Below are 23546 nucleotides of genomic sequence, written 5' to 3'. Positions count from 1 at the left end.
CACTTCCAATTTGTGCCCGTTGCTGCTGCCTGTAAGTATGTTGATAGGTTTTTCCCCTTATCGGTTTGACAAACGACTGTCAGTTTAAAGCTAACAAAGCTGATTATGAGCATGTCCTGAAATGGGGAGTGTCTTTGCACCTGGGCCAGCCTGGAAGGCATCTTGCTGAGGGGGAAAGTACACTGCAATGGAGGGAACTGTCTCTCTGTTTTCTTTGCCCTCTGATGCTTTCACTTCCCCTTGTGTCTCAAGCTAATTTGAGGTCTCTTGGAGTCTTGTAGGATGGGGAACAAGTCTTGTGGGCTGGGCGGCGGAAGTGTCTAGAAACAGATGAGAAAGTTAAGGTCAGCTAAGTGAAGTAAATTTTGCGTTTGAAATGCATCTGATTAGCCTTTCTTCCTCCCACAATTGAATTTTCATCCGTGATTGACGTCTTGTCTTGTGTCAAGTTGTAAGCTCTTAAGGGCAGAAGTTGTTCACTAGTGCTTACTTGGAGATGCCCAGGTCCTAACAGAAGCTTTCGCATGCTCTGGCAACATGCTTTGTAAAGGAAGGCTGAGATCTGCAGGGGAGCGTCTTGACTCAAGGCAGAACATAGCTAAACTGGTCTGTGCTGCTGACCTACTGTGGCCCTACATCGCTGCATGATTCTGAGCAAGGTGACGTGATTTTTGTTGTTCGCCTCCAAATTAGCAATAGCTGTGTGGCATGGAAAACTCTCTTTTCTGGCTAGGAAAGGAACATCCTCAAGAACTGCAGTTCTGCCAGGCAACTCTTAAGACACTCTTGTATTTTGTCCTGAAGACTTAAGAAACCTCTGCAAAGCTCATAGACTCTTTCTGATAATCCTATGCCTGAATATTTTTGCAACAGTGCTTGGACATATGTCATTGGGTTGAGTTGGCTGCAGGGTAGAAACATCAGCAGTTTCAACTGCATGTCCCAGGGATGTCTCCAGTGTAAGGAATGGTCTTTTTTTCTGTAGAGTCACAACTAGGCTCCTCCTGCTGTGGTTCTTCAGACTGTGGACTCCCTAAGTGCTCCAGCTGTGCTGTGCCTGTGTTGCACCCCTCAGTGCACCTTGACATGGCCCTCATGTTACTTCAGGGAAGCTTTGAACTGGGAAAGTGCTTGGTGTCAAACGACAGGAGCCAAACCTTAAGCCTGTTGTCCAGTTGCGAGCAGCTTGTAGCTCTACTCCCCATCTTCCCTAATTCATTACTTTCTCTGGGACACGTGTCACCGGCTGTATGGAGTCAGTTATGCTGTCACCTGGATGCGCAGCAAATGCAAGCGGCTGGGAAGCTGTGGATTTGCATTGAAGGACTGGCGGCTAGGGGTCTTTCTTCCTTAGCTTTCTCAGCAATTATGTGAATATGGTCTGTCCTGGAGCCTGAAAAGTATAAATGGGCTGTAATCAAAGAGTCAACACAGGATGCAGGAACTGCTGTAGTACGACACCAGGGCATATCAGTCCCCTGGGCCCTCTCGTCCCATATCCCACCTCCTTTCCCTGCTTCTCCTGTGGTTGCTGTGAGCATAATCCCACACTAGAGTGCTCTGAGAGAAGGCGTTTCCTCCCATATGTAGCATATGCACCATGCAAGGAGAGATCTGGTTACCCAGAGAAACTCCAGCTGCAAATGCTATCAGGATTGCAGGATATCCATTTCTGTCTCCCCTCTAGCACTCCTTACAGTCCTCATCTTTGCCAGGAGTAAAGCAGCTGGCTTAGCACTGCCCATGTGGATTTGTCTCTCCCCCAAGGGTCATTTTACTTGCAGGAGCCACCTGCACTCTTATGCTGGGCTGCAGTTGTTGCTTGGTTGTGCTTTCACTGGCTGGATCCTGCTGCCTTTTCCTGCCTCAGTAGTAAAAGTTCCTGGTTCCTGTGGGGCTCACGGAAGGGGAAGGGCCGTGAGCTGATGCAAGGAGTGAATGTGTGTGGGGTGAGGGAAAGTAGGGCCGTGAGAATATACCGTGATCTGTGTATTAGGTTTCAGGGATGTCTCTGTCTCTTAAACTCTGGTCCTTCTGCCTCGAGGTAGCCTTGCCAGATGCAGCTTCTCGCACAGAGCCGGCTCTGCTCACACCTGCCTTGCTCCCTCCCTGGGGAGAGCAGGAAGCACGCTTCTGGTGCGGTTGGGGCATGGTGTGGGGAGCTGGGAGCATTTCTGTCCTAACCTCTCTCTGGGCCTCCTTTCCCTGGGCTGGAAAAGCTGAGGGAAAGTGGAGGAATTTGGCGATGGTGTGCTGTGTGCAGTGTATGCTGGGTTGCCCAGAGGGAGAGTGCACAGGGAGGGCAAAGGGTTTATCGCCTCGGGGCCATGTCCACCTGTGGTCATTTCCCTGATCATTTGCAGAGGTTCTCCATGGCTGAACTGGGAGGGGGGAACTTTTTGCAAAGCTGAGAAAGCAGAGATGCCTGTGCACCTCGTGGCATTGCACTCCCTCCACGAGGCTGCTCAGCTTCTTAGGGATCAGTTTTTCAAACTCTCTCATTTCAAAGTGAAATTTTGCTCTGTGCTCCCCCAAATTAAGCTTTCACAGAAGGTGGGACGGGTTCTCATTGCTTCTGCCAGTGTGGGGACAGCATGCCACCTGTGACAGCTTTGTTTTAAGGTGATTCCCTTAAGCAACTAACTTGTAATTTCTTACCTCTAGTCTCCTCCATTTGCATGATGAGACAGCAACCCAACTTCTGTGGCAAGGAGGGGTGCTCTTCTCATTTCTGTAGGGTGCCACTGCACCATGTTGGCAAGTGGACTGGAAAAATCCCAGCCTTGATTAAGTGCCCAGCCTGCCAGGGTTGTTGCAGAGAAAGGGGAGAGCTGGGAGAACAGAGGAGGAGCTCTGCTCATGGCCTTGGTTGGAAGAAGGCAGAGGTTGCATTGATAAGGTCTGCGCCCAGACTAAACCGCGTGGGCGTGATTTGTTCCCATCCAGTTTTGTCTCTTAAGTGTGTGAATCGCTCGTGCCAATGACTGAGTGACCATGATGGTTCTGATACCCGTTCCCCCTAGCACAGATCATTGCTGAGCAAAGGTGACTGCTGGCTTCTTCCTCGGGATGGGAGGCATTTCTTCTGCACCTCTCCTCACCCAGGAGCAAACCAACCCACTTGGGGGGAGGGGAGTGTAACTTGGAAAGAGTTATTGCACTGGATGGGGAGCCCATGTGTGCGGCTAAAAGGGTCTTACTGGGCTCTAGGTCAGCTCAGTTTGTTGCCCCAGACGCCTTGTGCAAGAGGTCTTGCAGCTCCTCACACATATCCTGTGACGCATAGGTGAACGTTTGTGTGACAGAAGGAGGGTGTCCTCTGCCTCCTTCCTCCTGCTCCCCGCACAATGACCCTTTCCTTCTCCTCTGCACCTTGCTTTTACTGTGCCAGGTAGAACTTACCCCTTTCCTGAGGATTTATCACACAGCTGCTGCTGCCCGCAGTGAGGAATGGGGCTGGAAGGGGATAGCATACATTGCTCCTGCTTCCTCCATCTCAGCCTAGCCCGGAGGAGCGCGGAGGCCTGACCTCTCTCCCTTGGGGCTGCTTCCAGCCCCCTCGCAGGAAGGAGCGTATTAAAGCTGCTGCCTGCAGCCTGCTTGCAGCCGGCTCGACTGAACTCGCACGAGGCAGGCAGAACGAGGGCAGGAATTCTGAGCGAGAAATTAGTGCGAGTAATTATTAGTATTGGGTAATTATATCAGCGTCAGGATGAGGAGAAAGGTTAATAGATTTTTTTTTTCTTTCTTTCTTTCTTTTTTTTTGGTAATGTCTTTTCCCTTGGGTGGGAAGGGAGTGGGGAGTGGGCAGGAAGAAGCACATTTCCGAGAGGGGCTGCTCTGATTAAATTACATCCTCTCCCCCTTCCCCTACCCGCTAAATACCCCCATTCCCAGCAGGTGGAAAGCGTATGTGTGGGGAGAGGGTGGAGGGAAGTGCATCTCTCTGAGCTGTTGTGGAGAGAGCAGTGGCATGTTCTGCATAGGATGCATGGGCTTGGAGGAAACCACCGTGTTACAGCCCCCAACAGTCCATCCCATTTATGAGACTTGGGGTGGGCAAGTTCCCATCAGGCTGATCCTGTTGGAAAGCCCGTAATTGCAGGGGTTTGCACCTCTGCCCGCAGGGATACAGTCCCTGCAATAGTTTGGCACAAGGAGCTGGACCTGGCCGTCCTGTGAGGCCAGGGAGGAACAGCTTGGGAGGTTTGTCTACAACGAACAAACTTCTCGACCTCTAAAGCTCTCTCCTTGTCCTGCATATTGGCCAACCAAGAAGCAACTTAATTTTCAGATCTTTCAAATTTCATTACCCTAGACCTCAGCTGCTGCTTATCTACTGTCTCTAGAGTGTCCTTTTGGGGAGAAGAGGTGCCAGGTGCTGGAGAGGAGACTTCATATGTGTGCACATCTGGGGGTAGCCCTTTACCCCCTCTTAGCTTACCCTGATGTTTTACGGTTTGGCTCCAGCCCTCTTGACTACAATGATTATTTTTAGGTTCTTCCTGGAGCCTCAAATTAACTGGAAGTGCTTTGTATCTGTTGTTTTTTTAATACATCTCTTTCCCAGCACTGCGCGGTGCAATAATGTAATGGGGAAATTACCCCGCTAGTTAAAAATTACTGCCAAGTGTGACATCCACCCATAGATCTATTTTAAAACCAGGGTAGAACTATATTGATCCTCTGTGCCGCAGCTATGGCCCATAAAAGGGTTGGAAAGGTGCGTTTGTCACGTTGCCATAGCAAGGGAGGGAGCTGGTTCCGCGTTGGTGGGAGGGTGGGCGTTCCTGAGCTGGGATGGTGTGCAGCCGAACTGGACTCCTGCCCCGGCCAGGGGAACCACGTGTATGACCGCCGCAGAGGCTGGTGTGCTCTCAGGTGCTGGGAGTGCATTGCAGCAGCCTCCCCTGTCCCTGGGCTGTGCCGTGGACCTCAAAGAGTTATACCTGGCCCTGCAACCCCAGTCCTTGGGTCCCGCTGGGAGAGGGCGGCTCCTTTGCTCGCTGCTGCCAAGGGCTCATCGCTCTCTGGTTGCTCAGGGGTCTCTTTCTTAATTAAATACATTTGTTTTGTAAAACGGCCTAAAAATAATCCAGGGCTGGTGCATGCAGGAGGCTGGCGGTGAATCAAAGGCGCCGCTCTAATTAAACGGGCCCCGGTTTGTTTGTGAGCCGCATACATTTCCATGCTAATCAGCTGCACACCGGGATCCTGCTTTCCCAGCCCCGTATCCTCCTGATTGGGAACTATGCAAATGCTGGTGTCTGTTTATTGCAGAAGGGGAACCAGGCTGCTGAGGGGCTGGGGGAGGTGGCTCAGGAGGGCAGAAGGGGTTTGGTAAGGCTGTGAGGTGCTGGGCCCTGGGAGCGTGTGGGTGGATGAGGGCAGCGCTCTACTTCTTGAGCTGGTCTGACCTGCTTCTCGGGCACTGTATTCCTCAAGGCCACCCCATGTCGGAGGCTGCCCGAGTCCAGGGGCTTCACGTGTGATTGCATGACTGGGAAGCATCTTGCTGGCGATCAGGTTACGGCAGGTAGTGCTTCTGAGTTTGGCCCCTCCTTGGGGGGGTGACTCCAGCCCCGTGGTGCCTCATAACACGGTTATTGCCGATAGTGCGAAAACAGTATACTTGGAAAGAGCTTGAACATAATTATGAGCCATAAGGGGATTAGAGCATTTGCCACGTTCCTGCTCAGGAAATGAAGGCACTTTCTGAATCTCTGTTGACCCTCAGCTTCCTTGAAATGCTCTTGACTTCCCCAGTTATGAGCCCAAGTGTTTCCTTTGGTGGACGGGGAGACACGAGCCCTGCCTGCGTGCGCTGCGGTGTCCTGCTTGGACAGGACTCTGCACGTGTGCTGTACAAGCTGCTTTCCTTACAGCCATGGCAAAATTGGATTTGCTGTTTTGCTGCAAGTTTTGGGCTCCTCCATGCCACATTGATAGTTGGAGGGACTTTGGAAATGAGTAATGGAAAATGTAGGGTAGCTGTGGGGGGGAATCCAGGGCAGCACAGAGCGCAGCATGGGTGGGCGCAGTGCCCACGACCAAACGTGAACATGGTGGGAACGGAGGGGACAAATGCGTGCAGGGGAGCGTGAGCGATGGAGAAGAAAGTATTGCAACTGAGGTTTTCTGCAGAGCGTCAGGATGTTTACAAAGTCACTGCTGCTTTAGTGTCTTGTGGTGGTTGTGACATTGCCCCACCAGTGAGCGGTAGCAGGACAGCATCCTTGATGGGGCACGGGGCAAGCTGCAAGTCTGTGCTAACCCCCTCTCCTCTCTACGCAGATCCTTGTGGACTTGCTGGCTGACAGGAAGCACCAAGCGCTGCAGTATGAAAACGTCGTGGCCCATGAGGGCAGCTCCATCCTGCGAGACCTGGTACTGAGCCCTGACCGCCAGCACATCTACGCCATGACAGAGAAACAGGTAAGGGATGGGCCTGGGGGCCAGACCTGAGGCACCCAAGCGTGGGGATGCAGTCGGGCTTCGAGCAGCGCCGCTGAATGAGCGAGGTGACATGGGAGTGACGTTGGGCTCTCCTAGCTTGGTGCCTAGATTGTGGTCCCAGCTGTGCCTGTCCTGTCCTGTGCACTATGCACATTTTTTGGGCAGTTCCCTAGAGGGCATCTGGCCGTTTCTTTCCGAGGTCAGCAGCTGCCTGGGAGCTAGTGGAAGCAGCCGGCCTGGCTGGGCAGCCCAGACAAGAGCACTCTTAGCCTGGGCACTTCGTACTGTGGCTTGATGTGAGGACTTGGCACTGCACAAGCCTGTGTGTCTGTGTGCATCACGTCTGGGAGTGCGCGTGAGCATTTATGTTCACATGCTTTCCCCATGCGTGCTTCCTGCCCCCCGGGCTATTCCTCGCACTGCAGGGGCAGGGAGAGTGGCCCGCCTTCCCTGCTGTGAACTGGACTGGCAGGCAATGAGTCTGTCAGTTCTCAGCCCCAGGCCTGCATTGCAGCACGACTCTCCAGCCCCTCTTTTCTATGGAAGGGGGGAGACAAAGCGACCATCAGAGCTGGGACGTGCTAGCTCGCTAGGCAGGGCCTGGCTTGTCTGTGGCAGGGTCCCTGACTTGGGGCTGAAAGCACCATCCTCCTGAGCTTTGCTGCAGTTTGTGTGAGGAGGGCACTATGCAGGGATTCACAGAGGTGGGTGCTGTCCCCAAGGCCACCCCCTCACCCCATGTTCTGTCACTTGCCCACCATCAGCCACCTATTTCCAGCTGAGCTGCTGGAGTTTGCTGCTACCCAGATGCACTGCCTGTCTCTCCCCAGCACTGCCTTCACCCTGTTGTCAGTCCCTGCAGGGGCTGCTCTTTCCCTCTGATCCATCGGTGTTTCTCCTGGGGCCCCGTCCGTCCTGCTAGAAGGTCACTCGCCTGCCGTTCCCGAATGGCTGTGAAGGGCAGGCGAGATGCTGATGTGGCTCCCTAGGCTGCTGCTCCGTGCAGCTCTTCCAGCTGGCCGTGATGAGCTGCACGGCACTGAAAACCCTCTGCCCTGGCCCCTCACCCCAGCCATATGTGCCTGGGGCTGCGTTTCCCCAGGAGCCATCTGCAGCTTTGGGGCAGGTTGTTCCAGTTCCCTTGTGCAGAAATCCTGCCTGGAGGCACCAGCTCGGAGACGGGGCACCGCTGCTGCTCTCCTTGCTGTGGTCCTGTGCCCCAGGCGTTAATTGTTAGCAGCAGCTGCTTGAAATCCCCATTCCTCTGGGACCAAGGGCTGTCTGACCCTTCTTCCAGTTAACTGCTGTGGAGAGCTGGTTTCCTGCTGCGAAGGGGGGCTGGAGGAGTCGAGCTGGCTGTAAACCACCTCCCCGCTCCGGCCGTGCCCTCCCGTTGGTGGCTGAGCAGGCCTCTTGCAGATTAGCAGGATCCCCTCGCTCTGAACGTCTTTTTCTCTTCCGGGGCGGATGCTTGTCTGCCTTGGGAGAGGAGGGGACGTGGCATTTCTCCAGGCAGGCTGGAGTCGGCACGCCTGGCATTTTGAGTGGGGCTCGTGACGAGCGGATGGGAGAGCAGCCTGAGCTGCTTGGTGCAGGGCAAGGAATGAGATGGCTTAAAGAACCGGGAGCAGCTCGCGAGCAAGTGGAGAGGCTAAAGTGGCTGAGGTGCCCCCAAATTGCTGCGTGCACACCTCGGCCCCTGCCTCCAACCGGAGGTACAAATCTGATCCAGATCAGGCCCAGGTACACAATTGCCATTCTGGCTTACAATAAGAAGCTCAGCCAGGACTCACAATAAGAAGTTTTAGATGGTTTTATGTGAGGATGCATGATCCCGGACCTGCCGGAGAGCCTGCTGGTACGAGTTAATCCATCAAAGGGTTGTGAACACGTTGGAACGGGTGAAGCGGGTTCACACTGTGCCTGAGCTTTGTGGTAAGAGGCAGTGGTGTTTTTTTGCATCCAGTATTAGGAGTTGTCACGCTGGATTGACTGTGTGGTCAAACCCTGGGCTCAATCTGGTCGTGTTGTTAGAGACAATGATGTTGTCTTCTCACATCCCTCCTGTTTGCAGAGGAGGAGGAAGCCAGAGACTGACCATGGCAGGTCCCCACGTGTTCTCCAGGGAGCAGAGGACCCAATAGTGTGTTTCCATGCTCCCATCACCAGTTCTTCAGTTTATAATAACCCCAGCTCCCCTGTCTGTCTTTTTGGGCAGCTTTGCTGTGGGTGAATTATTCTTGTCCAGGAAACTTTGAGAGTGCCTGTGTAGCTCACTTGCAGTCACAGTCAGATTGCTCATCTCTGCCCCTGACATTTGCAGCACAGCGTTGCCTGCGTCGACAGCGTGCTTCACCTGCCCAGCCTGCTGTGGGAACTGCACCCAGGGGCAGTGGGGTGGCCAGGGCATGATGGACTCCAGAGCCAGTCGTGTTTTGAGGCAGCGGTGCTTAAACCAACTGTCTCTGCCTGGGACAACACATCCAGGCTGTGTGCAAGTGCGCCTTCATCTCGCAGTGTCTCCGTTCATCTGTCTCCTTGGGTGAGGTGTGTGTGGGTGGGACTGTGGTTGAACCTGGAGTGCAAGACATCTCTTGGCCGCTGGCCCAGGGGTTTGGAAGGGAGAAGGATGCTGGAACAGAGCTTTTGATTTGTCTAGACAACCCCAAGGGGAGAGCAGAACCTTTTCCTTCCTCCTCCCAGTTCCTGTTTCTGGTGTGCTAAAGGAAACCTGATGCTTTCCAGGTGAGGCAGAAACTCGGTTTGGATTTGAGAGGCTCTGAAGTTCGTTAGTATGGTAATGCTGTGCTGCCCAGCTCAGAGCGAGGTCTCCCAGCACTGTGTCCACTGCTTTCCCACTCTTCTTTGGTCCTCTTCAGTAGCTAACAGCATGGGGTTTGGAGTGCATTGCAGCTGAACCCTCCCTGAAACGACCCTTCCTGTGCCTGGTGCTCTGCCAAAGCTGGCCAGGACCTCTTAGATTTGAGCATCTTGCTCAGCGGGCAAGCTGGGTTGGGCACAGGTCTCTGGCTGTTAAAATGAGGGAGGTTCCCCAGAAAGAGGCTGAGGTTGGGAACATGTAGATAGGAAGGAGCTAGGTGAAATCTGGGAGGCTGTGGCTGGCTAATCTGCCTTCTGTATAGCTGTCCTGGGCTGTTTGTCCTGGCCAGGCCAGCTGAGCCTTCTCTCCATGGGAGAGACGTTGAGCATAAAAATTTGTTCCAGAGAGGGGATTATGCCAAACTGGATTTTTTTTTTTCCCACCAAAAGGTGCTTCAGGAGCTGAGACCCAGCAGTTCCTTGTGCGAGGTCTGCTGGGAAGGATCTGCTCCAGACCCCTACCTCCTCCCCTTGTCACCGTTTGCTTGTGGGCCTGCAGCAGTGTGAGACAAACACATGGGAAAACTACAGGTGTTCTCGTTAGTATGCAAACTGGAGGGTACTGATTGGGCGGCTTTATCTGAGCCCTGTAGACATCGTGCTGAGCCCGTCTCCTGCTGAGCTGGCAGGAGGGAGGGTGGGTGCCCCGGGCTGAGAGCAGGCCCCTTTTCTCTGGCTGCAGTGATCGTTTTAGCTTTTGGAAGAGAAGTTTGTGGATGTTAACGAGTGATTCCTGCCCTCTCTGCACCTGTCATGTGGGAGCAATGGGGAAACTGAGTCACAGAGCGAGGGCCCTGCCTGGGCAGTCGCACTGGCTGAGCAGGGGGCTCTTTCCTGGGCTTTTATCCTCCCTGTACCCTGTTCTGCTCTCTAACTCCAGGCTCTGCAGCTGTCTGCTGTGGGAAACAGCTGGGTTTGGGACCCGCGGCTGCACGGAGCCTGCGTGTTAGCACAGCCAGGACGGCGTGTGCTGCGGTGCTTTGCTCCGTGTGATGCTGATGCGAGCTCCTGGGCACCAGACTGGCTGTGTCCCTTTGGTCCGAGCCCGGCAGTGGGCTGCGAGCCCGGCTGTGCGTACTGGGCAGGGCGAGCATCACGGTGGTGCTCGGAGCTGCACGCGCCGGCGGAGGGGTGGCGTCTGGCACTCCTGGTGGCCTCCTCTCTCCCTTGCCCTTCCGATGATGCTGGTGGCCTCCTCTCTCCCTTGCCCTTCCGATGATGCAGACCACTTCCCAGCTTTGTAAAACCCCCCTCTTCTCCTCCCCTCTCCTTAAAAAAAGCAGCTCTCCTGTACGATGGTTTGGTGTTATCAGAGTGCTGGTGGAAAGTAATTAAATGAACAGTTGTAACGGAGCTTGAAGGGCTGGAGGAATGAGGGGATTTTAATCAAATCTGGAGGAGCAATTAATAAAGAAATTGTAACCCTTTCAGAGCTGGGCTGGCTGTTAGCTGCGGGGGCACGTAGCAGGCGAGGCGTCGGGAGCTGGTGCAGGGGCTGCACCATTGCAGCCTGTTTGCTGAGCTCCACGAAACTGTGAAGATCCAGTGACCGAAAGAGCTTTATCGGGGCAAAATTCAGCTTGGGATTCGGGCATCATAAGGCCTTTGTGTGCAGAGGCCTGGGAGGTCCCTGCCAGTGGCAGAGCTGCTGGCACCCAGGTCCAGGGCACCTACAGGGCTCTGGGGAGAGCAGGCGGTGCCCTTGCCTCATGGTGGAGCTGGGGCAGGATGTCCCTGGGCACGTGCCCTGCTGCGATGCCGGGTGCCCCACGTTGACTTCGCCCCATGTCCATCCTCCGTCCATGTTCGAGGCCCATCCTTTTTGCACCGCTCTCCTCAGTCCCGTTCGACTCCCTCTAGGGCTGTGGGAGCTGCAGCAAGCCGACGCGTCCCACCGCTCGCTCCCCGTTTTCCCGCAGGTGACGCGAGTGCCGGTGGAGAGCTGCGAGCAGTACGAGAGCTGCGAGCTGTGCCTGGGCTCCCGGGACCCCCACTGCGGCTGGTGTGTCCTCCACAACGTGTAAGTACCGCCGGCTCGGCCGCCGGGGCTTGCTGTGGGCCCCCCAGCCCCGCTGGCGGCCTTGGGGAGATCCGCCCCGGATGTGGCTCCGGGCCCTCGGGCGAGTCGCGGGGATGGAGCCGTCCGGGGAGTTTCTGCCTGCTTCCCCCCTGCTCCGCCGAAACGGCGATTTCTGCGTCGGGCTGGAAACCGCGGCGGCGATGAGGGCTGGGCGCGCAGCCTGCCGCCGGCGCCTGTGGTTAAGCTGCGGGGCCAGCGCGCCCGCCGGGATCGAGGGGGTGGCTGAACCGCAGGGGCCTGAGCCCCCCGGGCCGGGACCGAAGTCACCGTGTCGCTTCAGAGGGGAAGCGCAGGCAGCCCGTGCTCGCCGCCGGCGCCTGCCGCGGCGCCCGGGCTCTGCTAACGGCCTCTGAGGCGCTGCGAAGCTGCGAGCAAAGGGCCCCTAATCCCCCGGGCGAGCTCCCGCGCCCGGCATCCTCGTGCGAAGAAGGAAGACTGAAGGTGAAGGACCCAGAAGGACCCGGCGGCAGAGGGACTTCTCGGGTGGGACAGGAGCAAGGAGCCTTTGCGGGAGCGCGTCCCTCCCCGGCTGTTGAAGCGCGTGGAGGCGCTTCAGCTAAGTCCGCTGGCTCCCGCGCACCTTTTGGGACCCGGGCGAGGGCTGGCAGCCATCTCTGCTCCTTCCTGGGAGAGAAATTGCTCCTGTTTCAGCCCGGCCCACGAGGTGCATGCGTTGTTTGCTCTCCCTCTCTGTTTTGCCCACGATTTAATTGAAGCGCTTCCCGTAGCGAAGTACTGTTACCGCAGAAGGTGTGAGGAGCTGTTTGCTCGTGCGGGGCAAGCGGTGCGCTGCAAGGCGCTGCCGGCCCGGCTGGGGAGACGCTGGAGCATCGCGGGCTGCCCTCCAGAGGGACGGGGAGGAGGCGCGTGCGCTTGGGAGGGACGGATGCTGCAGGGAAAGATGAGAAGGACGTCGGCGTTGGGCTCGGGGCAGTGATTTGGGAGCCCAGCATGGGTTAAGGGCAGCGGCGGAGAGGCTGGGGAGGTGCCTGGGGTTGGCTTCCTGGACGTGCTGCGGTGTGGGGCGATGACGCTCGATGGCAAACGGGCGCAGGTAGGGACGGCCAGAGCTGCGCCGCTGCCCCACGGGGGCTCGGGGTCCTGCAGCGCGGGGACTCCCTGCCCGGGGAGGCTGCCGCCCTCTCTCGCCCCTCTGAAACCCAGCCCAGGACTGAGGGGGTCCTCCTCACCATGGGGCTTTCCTCCCCTTCCAGATGCTCGCGCAAGGACCGCTGTGAACGGGCGGATGAGCCCCAGCGCTTCGCCTCCGACCTGCGGCAGTGCGTCCAGCTCACCGTCCAGCCGAAGAATATATCGGTCACCATGTCCAAGGTCCCGGTAAGCTGCTTCTCCTGCTCGCTTGCCTGGCCCAGGTACGTCCTGACCCTGTGGAGGCAGGTGACTGGGAAGGTGGTAATTAAAAATAAGTGAGGAATATTCAATGAAAGAGAGGTCTGATACAAAGAAAATGTAATAAAGTGCAGGGGACTGATGAAGGCTGGCCTGTTGCTGGAGGGAGGTAATAGAGTGGTTAATTACTGTTCAGAAAAGACATAACTGAGCAATAAATATTTCTGCATAATATAAATAATGACATAAGGATTGCCATACTTAGGCCAGAGATCCATCTAGCTCGATATCCTGTCTCTGACAGTGGCCACTAGTAGATATTTTGGGATGAGTCGAGGATGCATAACTTTTTGTTTTGCCTGTGCAAACAGAAAGGATGTACTTGCATGGAGTATTTTCCAGACCATTAGCGATGTAAAGAGAATATGAAACTGCATATACTAGCAATAAACTTTTGAAAACTGCCAGGTCTACATGTCTAGCACTTAGGAGTCCTGAAAGAGTTGGCCAAGGAGCCCTCTGGCCTGCCTGTAGATGCAACTTTGTAATAAATAAGAGAATATTGAGAAAAGTTCAGTAAGCAGAAAATGTGCTCATTTTTTGTCCATATGCAGAAAGGGCAAATGAGACAACCCAGTGGTTAGAGATTGCTTATTTTGGCATTAATTTTAGGAAAACTAATGGAAAAAAACTGATACAGGATACAACTGATGAAGAATTAAGGATATGAGTATAATTAATGCTATTCGATGTGATTTTATGTCCAAAAACTGTATTTTGTTCTTCGATGAAATTATGACTTGAGTTACAAGAGAGACTGCAGGGATGTGATGTCTCTAGACTTTTACAAGGCATTTGACTTGGTACAACACAACATTCTGATTAAAAATTAGCATTATACAATATTGATAAAGCATGTCTTAAGTGGATTAAGACCTGGCTCTGTGACAGATCTCAAAAAGTAGTTGTCAGAGGGGAATTGTCACTGAATAGAAATATTTTGAAAGTGCTTCTGCAGGGACTGGAGTGCAGTGCAACTTCCCCTTAACATTTTCATTGGTAATATGGAAATAAATGTGAAATTGCTGCTGCTGAGATATGCAGAGGATGCTGAGACTGGCGGGGTGGCACATAGCTGTGAGGATGAGATTGCTATATGGAGCAATTGGGTTCGAGTGGGACTAGTTTACCAGAGAGCGAGTCTTAATATTGCCAAGCATGGAGTTAAACATCTGGGAAGAAGACAGGCTCCCAGATGCTCTAGGAAGTGGTGGCTCTGGAAGAGCTCCCTGGCTGTAACTGGGGCACGAGCCCTCCATTTGATGCCCTGTCTGTCCGAAAGGGCTCCTAATGCTCTTTGGGTGGAGCTGTGAGTTGGGAGGCTTTTTTTTCTCTATCTGTGATTATTTGCATGACTGATAGCAGGGTATGGCACAGAGGTCTGATATGATTGACGCTGGGACACTGCACTCGGGCTTGGAGTCCACCTTTTAAAGGAGGAGGCGGCAAACCTCCTGTAAACATCATGTAAATGAGTTGAAGGCTGGAGAAAATGCTTTCCAGTGAGAGACTTCCAGAGCTCAATCTGCTTAGCTTATCAAAAAGAAGATTAAGGGGTGACTTGATTACAGAGTATAAGTGCCTTTACAAGGAGCAAATATCAGGGACTAAAGGGCTTTTTAATCTCTCAAGGAAAGGCATAACAAGAACTAATGGCTGGAAGCTGAGACAAATTCAAATTAGAAATAAGGCACGCATTTTGTAAAGGGAGAACTGCTGACCCTTAGAATGAATTTGCAAAGGAAGAGGTGAATTCCTCCCCTCTCGATGTCTGCAGAAGTGGATGCCTTTCTCTAAAATATTCCCTCACCAAACACTGTGCTTGCTCTTTGTAGAGAGGTGAGATGTAATGGTTTGTGGTGCAGGAGAGGGCAGAGGATGTAAGGTAGTGATTCATTTGGTGTTTAACCTGTTTAAATCTGTATTCCCTCCTTGAGCTGGGAGTTCATGGATGTGGATGGTGCTTGCTTTTAGCCTGCAGCAGGTCCCCCTTGCTAGGTATGGGTGATGGAGGTAGAATGTAGCCCTGAGCTTCTCTCCTCGCTGGAGTGGCTCCTGTTGGACGCTAAGAAGTCTCTGCTGTTTGCTGGTTCCCTCTGTGATGCTTTTGCCTCTCTCCCCAGCTGGTTCTGGAGGCCTGGAATGTCCCAGACCTCTCAGCCGGAGTTAACTGCTCCTTTGAGGACTTCACTGAGTCGGAGAGTCGCATCGAAGATGGGAAGATCTACTGCAGCTCTCCCTCTGCCAAGGACGTCATCCCCATCACCAGGGGCCGTGGTGAGCCTGCGTTGTTTGTGCCCTGGGAGCTAAACAGAGCCCAAGGCAAACCTTGCCCTGATTGTTGCCCCAATTGTTGCCCCAGTAGCCAGACGCAGAGGAGGACTGGGAGAGGGATCTGACAGTCTTTCTGTGACAGCAGCAACCCTCAGCTTCAGAGCAAAAATGAAGACAGGTTCTTGGGATATGGGAGGAAAACCATGCTGCTGCTCGTTGGGGACTGATGCTTGTCTTTGATCTGCCCTCGCCCTCTCCCATGCTGTCAGTGCAGTTTCTTGCTAATGGTCCATGTGCTGGTCCTGTACACCCTGAGGCACCTGACCTTGTTTCCCACCTACAGACCATTGCCAGGTAGATGTAGGTTTTTCGAGGGGCTCTAGGGTACTCTGCTGTCCCCAAAACTGTTCAGCTCCCTTCAATGCTGCTAGCACAACCTGAAGCACCTACCTCCCTGTCAGCACATTGTAGTAGGCAAAAGGGGCATAGTGCTGTGCCTGGGCTCTGCTGACCTGTTCGGCAGCTGGATCGGTATGGGACCCTCGCTCTTTTCGTTCCTTGATCTGGGGGATTTTGTTAGTTAACTGGGGTGGATGGAGTTTGTTGCCCAGCTGCCTCCAGCCCATAATGGGCTGTGGGCTAAGTGCTGGGCTGAACATTGTGCCCATTTTGATGCCTGTTTCTGCCTTGCTGTCTCCCAGGGGACAAGCGGGTGGTGAAACTCTATCTGAAATCCAAGGAGACGGGGAAGAAGTTTGCCTCTGTGGATTTTGTTTTCTACAACTGCAGCGTCCATCAGTCGTAAGTGCCCTGGGCTTCATGAGCACGCTCTGGGGAGAGGTTGGTTGGGCTACATGAGACTTGGAGAGAGAGATCTCAGCTTCGAAGCTGTTGATACTGTAAGAGGAAAGCAGAGTCCAGATAGTGGGGTTTGCAGTGAGAAACCTCCTCCTTTTACTCTGTAAACTGGGACAGTGATCAGAGAGACCACAGCTGCATTTGGGCACATGGGAACATGTAACATCAAGGCAGAGTCTCACTTGTAATGGACTTTGTTTGGAAAAGCTTTGGAAGAAACAGGGAATTTACTGCATTGCAGACTCTAGCAATCCATGTAACTGAAAATGCTGAGCATCTTATTCCTGGAAACTTGTTAAGAGGAGTGACTTGGCTATGCAAAAGTAAGGAGAGCTTGTGTTTTCCTATGAAGGTACTCACTTCCCAAGCTTGCTGGAGTGCAAGCTGGAAAATTATAGCAACACCGAATGGAACATACTGCATGTTGTGGGGCATATACCCAAGAATTTCCTAAGCAGAAGTAATTATAAATTTGCTTTCTTGTCAGACTGCCTTGAAATCTACCTATGGGTTTTTAGGCAGCTTAAGATATGAACATGGTAAAAATAGAAGAGGTATGGATTATTGATGTGCTGTCTTACGCACAATGTCTAAAGCCCCTAGTAGCTAGCTCCAGATTAGGGGCTGTGGACAGTGGGTTTGAACAGCAAAGAGACAGATACAGTGTGGAAACTTTAGAGGAGATGCCGGGGTGTGTTTGGGCAAAGACACTTTAGCTCAGGAATGTGAGCGATTCTGTGACCCTGCCAGAAGCCTCCCACGGATGGTGACGCTCTGGCTAATCAGTAATTTCAGATAAGCAAATGTAGAATGATCTCTTTTGGGCAGCTTCTTACAAAGAATCTAGCTTGGCTCAGGGGGTTTGCTGGGGCTCTGCTACAGATGGCTTCTTCAAAGCATGTTCAGCGAACAAGCTGTATTTAGTGCTTTGATCAGGGAACAGCTTGGGCACCTGCAGCCAACACTCTGCCTGCAGTGCCGAAGGGGATGCGTCCAAGGAGAGCCCAAAGGGCTTTCGTTCGCGTGCCTGACGAGGAGCAGTCTGCCTGCAAAAGGCAGACTTGGGAATGTGAAGCCTGGAGAGCAGGCAGGCCTCCAATGGCTTAAGGAAGGAATGGCCCCTGCAGACTGTTTGCACCAGGGGGCATCCCTCCCAGCCCTGGGATGTCTGCTCTGCCTGCTCCTTGTGCAGGGGGCAGATCTTTGCTCTGGGGAGATCTGTGAGGGCGAGGAGAGAGGGAAGGAGTTTGCAAACTTGACTTTCTCACTCACCTTGACTCACAAGATGAGCTTTGTCTCCCTTCACGTTGTGTGGTTTTGATAACACCAGCTCAGCTTTGGCTTGGGAAGGCTGCATGTCATTGCTTTGCAAATCAAAAAGCCAGTGTGACTTCTATTTTTCTAAATGAAAGAAACAAGACTTTTAAGTACAAATAGCGTCAGGTATAGTCCAATCAGGGCCACATCATTTGGGTCCAGCGGGAAGAGCTGGTGAGGGATTTGGCATTTTATTTTACGTGCTTCATATATGAGCACCCCCCCCCCACCCCAAACAAACCTACAACAAAGAGCCCTGACTGATTTATTACTGCGTTGATGTTTAATTTTGGATGCATTATTTAAAAAGGCTAATTATGGATGCATTAATATTTATGGGCTCCGGTTGGAGCTGATAGAAAAGTCCATGTTCTAGGCTGTTGAACATTATTATTATTTTCTTTACGTCAAGGATTTTAATATTTGGAGGCAGTTTTAACTTTGTGACCTGCAATCAATTCATAGCCAAAGAATATGACAATATCTGGTATGATGCAATACTTCTAAATACCATTTGCAGGCAGGCGTCTTTAATGGATCTCTTTGGAGTTAATAGCCTTTCAGATCCAGGTTTCATATTTTGCGGAAGAAAATCTATAAGTCAGCCTGATAAATTCTGTATTAGGAACAATACGCTTTTCCACGAGGCTAATGTTTTTCCTGTGGAGTTCTCCGATCGCCATGCATAATGCTTTGTTTTTATATTTGGGCAGCTTTGTTTAGGTTGGGAGCAAGGGGCCTGTGTATTAAATCATTTCTCAGCTGAAGACAAAATGTTTAGGAGAGATTTTCAAGTCATTATGGAAAGATAAAAGAATCGTAAACCAACTCTTCCATTGGTGTAAGCTGGAGTAACTCCAGGGAACGCAAGACAGCTCTACCATTTACATAGTGTATAAAGAGAGTTGCATTGCCCATATGCTTGGCTTCTGAAGGTAATATGGGGGAGCAGGCCAAGGGAGTATCTTACAGGTAAATCCCTTAAATCCCTCTTTTTTTCCCTTCTGTTATTGCAGTGCTCTGCATTGCCACCCAGCGTGATGGGACATGGCCTCTCACTCGTCACAAAGCAACGTGGCCCTTTGTGACCGTGGCTGATATGTCTCCATAGGTGATCTGTAGGTGACACAGAAAAGGTGCAATGCCTCTGCAAATGACGTAGCAACACGGAGAGGGTGTGCTAAGGTTTGGTGGCATGGAGAAAACTAGTGCATCTGAAAACCAGTGCTGCAGAGCAGCCCCGAGGCTGCCTGGGAACTGCTGGACAGCAGAGCTACCAGGAGTGCTGCTCTAGCAGCTCTGGATGACCAAGTGAAATGAAGCAGTGCCTTGCTTCTAGCTTTACTGGATTAAAAGAGTGAGCAGAGAGGCAGAGCTTGCCATGATTGAAAAATGAGCGAGATTTGTTTATGATGAAAACAAATCACTTTCTGTTAACTGTAGAGAGGACGTGCCTTGCACCTGATTCCTGCTGCAGCCTGTAGGAAGGCAGAGATACAGAGAAGGAGACAGGTGGGGAATATGTGTAATAGCACCTTTTTTGGAAGCAATGTGTCACCTTGTTCCAGTTAGCAGACAGGAATTTCAAAAGACTTCAGAGGCCTGCTAGTAAACACAAGATGGTTTGAGGATGGAGTTAAAACGGTGTTTTATAAAAGCCCAGTGAGTTAAGCTGTTTAGACCTTGTCAATATTGGCCATGCTGCTTTAAGAAGGAAAAACTGTAACAGAGTCTCAGAGTGACTCTGTTCTTCGTTCTGCTTTTTGGAGAGGAGTCACTGTAATACTAAATACCAGAGCCCTTTTTGCATGTCTCAGTACAGATTAGCTAGTTCTGGCCAAACTGGTGTTGACTGTTGACAAGGTTGTCCCACAGCTTATTTTTCAAGGTCAGGCCTGTGGTGTCTAGTAGACTGGCTGGGAAAAAGCTGCTCTATTCTTTGAAAAAGTTGCAGCAAGATAAACTGGGTGGCCGCTCGCTAAACCGAGAGGAGCGCAAGGGGTTGAGGGAGACCAGCGCAAATGCTTGGTCTGTATGCTGTGGATGTGCACAGGTCAGCAGGGACTGACCAGGAAGGGATCAGGTACATCTGAATTTCTTAGCAGGGGACTTTTTGTTAAGGGCAGGCAGGTCAATATGAAGCAGTGTGTGTTGGAGCTGCCCTGAGACCACTGTTAACAACTCATTAACTAAGGAGTGTTTGATGCAACACCACGGCCTCTTGGAGATGTTAGTAGCGTGTGCACCCACATGGTGTGCAGAAGGAAGACCAGCCGCTTGTGTGGCAGCAGTTTTCCTTCTGCTCCAAGTCACTTGGATAGCTTTCTAGGGGTTGCATCCAAGTACCACGTCCCTGTCAGCCTCAAGACTCTTGTGGGGCTCAAGTGGACATTTGCAGGCTGTGCTTTCTGGCATCTTTCTCCTGAAGGTTTGTGTACTGGGGAGGAGGTGTTTCTGGGAGAGCCATCCAAGGTGCATTGAACAAAGGAGTGAAAACCTGGAGTTTGATGCAGAATAATGGATCCCTTGCAGAGAAGGACATGGGTGTTGAGTGGCCAAGGAAAACTGTGAGCCCCTGGGGCTGGGAGCAGAGCTGGAAGTGTGGGCTGGTCATCAGATCCGGGATGTAGGCTCTGCTTTCTGTGATGGAGGACATAATAGGAAACCCCATGGCAGAGACCAGTATGGATTCCCTTGGGGGTTGCCTATGGCGCATTGATCAAGCACACGCTTTTAAAGACCACTCTGAGGCTTTGATAACCTAATGAATCAGCCTGTGTCCAGAAGCTGCATGAGCAGATGTTGAAGTCATTTTTGTAAGCATTAAACTCCCTCTTCAAAGCATTCTCTAGGAAATAAGTACCCTTTAAAGATAAAGACATAATGCCGGGCTCCCTGAGTGACTCTGGTAGAGCCTGCGATTGCTGGCAAGGTAGATGAGTGCAAAATCAGCCTTGCAAACAAGCCAGGAAATCCAGAGAGAGATGGAGAGCCTGGAAGCGGAGGCTGGAGGAGTGCTTCAGGAAGGGGAATTCCTTGGGACTGGAACATCACAGCTCTGTTGCAGGGGTGGGGATACCAGCTGTGAAAGCTGGAGGATCTTGGAGGGAGTGCGCACTGAGATGTGGAAATAGTTCAGAGCGTCCTTGTCCAGCCTGCTGTCTCCAGCAGAGACTGACACCAGCTGTTTCCAAGGACAACCATAGCGTATTTGTTCCCGGTAATTCCATGTTTGCTGTCTGGATTTCCCCTCTGGAAACTCTGCCTAACTCCTGTTGTAGTCTATCTTTTTGGTTTTATGCCAATATGGAAAGACTCCTGGGAAGGGGCTGGAGAGGGGTGAGGAGGAGACCTTGTAGTTCTGCCTCACCCCAGTGACAGTTGTGACACCCAGGTTCCATCAGCGATGGGATGTTGAATTTCTTGAGGGTGCTGTAAAGACCAGAGCAATGGGGAAGAATGCCAGTGGCTCTCACCCTGACTGAAGAGATGTGAGCACAGCTATGTTTGAATAGAGCAGCCCTGTCTCACAGGCTTTTGGTATAAGTCTCCATTAGGCAAATGGGATTTTAATGCATTGCCCAGGGGCTGGGGGAGCAGTGTGGCTGTGTGAAGGAAGATGGGTCCGGGCTCCTCGCTGGTGTGTGAATCACTGCAGAGCCTGCTGGCTGCAGTGCTCCCAGCGTTCAGAGAGTGTGTCTCAAGGCCTCCTTGAAGGCGGTGGGACAGTACCAGTCCTCACTCCGCACTGCTTCTCACTGAAGACTTGCAGCCTTGCTGGCTAGCTGTGTCTATGCCTCTGCATGCTGCCTGCGGTGGGATCAGCAGCTGATTACACACAGCCTGGTTGCTTCTCTGCAGGCCCAGTGTTACTAATTTCCTGATTCTTACAGATGTGCTTGGTGCTTTCTTTTTGAAGGCGTGGACAGATGGCTGCAAGCAGTTGAGTAAGTGCATCTGAGTAGCCACCTCTGAGCTGTGAGGCAGTAGCAGATCTGTGCATACTCCTAGGCTAGGGCAGGCAGAAAATCCTGTAGGACAGCAACAGAGATCACTCAGGATAACCAGTTTTGTGTCACATTTGTTATCTGCTGGGAGAGCTGATACAGTCTGGTTTTGTGTTTCACTCAGCTTCGGATGTGCAAGGGGAATTATTTGTTCCTGGAGATCTTAAAAATCAGGGACTGATTCTGCACCTTCTAATCAGAATGTGACGTTGGGCTACCCTGAACCCACCCTGCAGTGGCTCTAGCATGCCCCACACATACTTCTGGGAGAAAGGCCGTTGGTGAAGGTCAGCACAACACAGATGGAAAATCTTTGGGCTAGCAGGAAAGGGAGCGCAGAAACTTGGTGGCTTGAGATGGGCAGAGAGGGTGGGATGAAAGGAGATGACAGCTGGTCTCCCACTGTGATAGCTTTCCTAGATTTGGGGTCCACCTCATGTCCTGCTCAGGAGGAGCAGGGTTGCCACCAGCATGTGGCTGTGGTCTGCCTGTAGATGTGTGTGTGTGTGGGGCACTGGCTGCCCATTGCTGTCACCCTTCAGGATTTCTGCCTCCTTTTATCCCCCTTTTCAGGGTCAAATAGATTGATATAAAGCCTAAATTGCTGCCATTCAGCCTTTCACCCCTTCCAGCTGCTGTTCCAGATGCAGGCTATGACGGAGCAGAATATTCACTAAGGATGTCTCTTCCTTGCCAAGAGAAGGTCTGAGGAGCAGTTTGGGAGCTTTTAGGCTGTCTGTGGTGTGTGTACGCAGATGCTGTTTCCATCAGCATTGTTTATAAATTCCCTTCTCAATGAGCTTCCCTTGTTCTGCACTTGATGCCGATGAACTTGCCCCCTTTTCTCCTCCCTGTGGTTTACTCTGTGTCCTTCCTCCAGAAAGGCATTGCTCCAGGCTAAGAGCCCCAGCGTGCGTGTGTGTGTGCATGCGCGTACAACGCTCACATTTCCATGTCCCAGCCCACAGTAGTTATGTTGAATACATAGATTATTCTCCTACCTTGTTTGTTCTTCGAAGGCAGCTTAGGGAGAGGATGGAGGCAGTGGGAGCTCACCTTTAGTCACCCACTCCTCTCTTTCCCCTCTCTCCCTCCCTCTCTTGTTTGCTTGCTCAGGCTTATCTCACCCCTGTGGATGCCTGTTTTGCTTTCTGCCTTCCCCTCTCTGCGCTCCAAGCGCTGAAGAGCTCTCAGCTCTTTCAAGCCGGAGATAAGAGAAGCGAACTGACTTGTTTTCCAGACCGTGCGAATGCCGATGTAATAGCAAGGCATGCATGGCATGCCTGAGGCTAAGAGCAAGGGAAGGTGAATGAGGAATGAGCTTGGATGTGGAGTCCTACTAGCTTCCCATGCTTTGGATCAGACATGGAAATAGTAGCAATATTACTGGGGTTATTAGAGTTGTCTTCTGCTCACCTGCCTAAGGGTACTTTGAGGAAAAGGTCCTCTGAAGCCACCCCGGCAGGTCTGGGCTTATTCTGCAGTGACCAGCCTGTTAACCAGATACCAGAGATGTTCTTAATGTGCTGCTAAATGCCCCTCTGTTGTCTTGTCTCCCCCTTTCTACTGTTGGTTTTGTGCATCTGTGTTAGGTGTTCATCTAGGAGGACCTCAGCTGTGAGCAAGTTTGTAATTGGTTTTGAAATGAAGGAAGCAGCACTAAGCTTGTAGTGGCTTTGGGGGGCAACTGTGGAAGGTGTGGGGAGGTTCTAATGTTGTCCCCATGCTACTCAGTGGTTGCCCGTGCCCCTTCCAGCTGAGTGGGGAGCTGCTGCTGTGGCCTGCAGGACTATCTGCTCTTTTTAGGTGAGGTTCCAGCAAGCGTGGGCTTGATGTGGTATGGACAACTCTGTGCAGAGTGATGAAATCCTTGTCTGAGGCTCTCATCACTCTTGTACACATATAGCTGGTGGATCTAATGCTTCCTTTTGCCCAGCCTGAACTCCTTGCTGGCTTAGTGTCTGGTTGTGTGGCACCTGGAAGGGCTCACGGTGGAGAAGGCAATAGAGATGTCTGGGGAGCAAGTTATGGGTTCATGTCTGCACTGCACCTCCAGTATCAGGTTTTTTTGCCTGGCTGGGCTCCTTGCATTCCCAGTATGTTTCAGGGAGGGGGACTTCAACACATGAAGGAGAGACTCCCTCTAATCATCAGGAGTGATGAAAGCTGCTTAGGCAAGAAGTGATGAGGGAAAAGTGCCTGACCGTGGGAAGGAGAGAGACAGCACAGATGGCATCATGCTGCCGAGCAACCTGCTCCTGTGT

The 23546-nt window shown here is 52.3% G+C and overlaps 1 protein-coding gene across 2 annotated transcripts in view; it reads left to right on the top strand.

Moving 5' to 3' along the window:
* The window catches only part of PLXNA1 (plexin A1), a 161873-nt gene that overhangs the window by 67353 nt on the left and 70974 nt on the right, over positions 1-23546 (top strand). For both annotated transcript variants that reach the window (XM_062585859.1, XM_062585860.1), the window contains exons 4-8: positions 6295-6435; positions 11256-11356; positions 12631-12754; positions 14950-15103; positions 15802-15901. In XM_062585859.1, coding sequence (XP_062441843.1) covers positions 6295-6435; positions 11256-11356; positions 12631-12754; positions 14950-15103; positions 15802-15901 — 620 coding nt within the window. The remainder of the gene's footprint in view (positions 1-6294; positions 6436-11255; positions 11357-12630; positions 12755-14949; positions 15104-15801; positions 15902-23546) is intronic.

This window comes from Rhea pennata, chromosome 12 (assembly GCF_028389875.1).
Source record: "Rhea pennata isolate bPtePen1 chromosome 12, bPtePen1.pri, whole genome shotgun sequence".
In the NCBI taxonomy this organism is placed as follows: Eukaryota; Metazoa; Chordata; class Aves; order Rheiformes; family Rheidae; genus Rhea; species Rhea pennata.
Note: the sequence above shows the minus strand (reverse complement) of the source record. Positions and strands in the feature narration are given on the sequence as shown.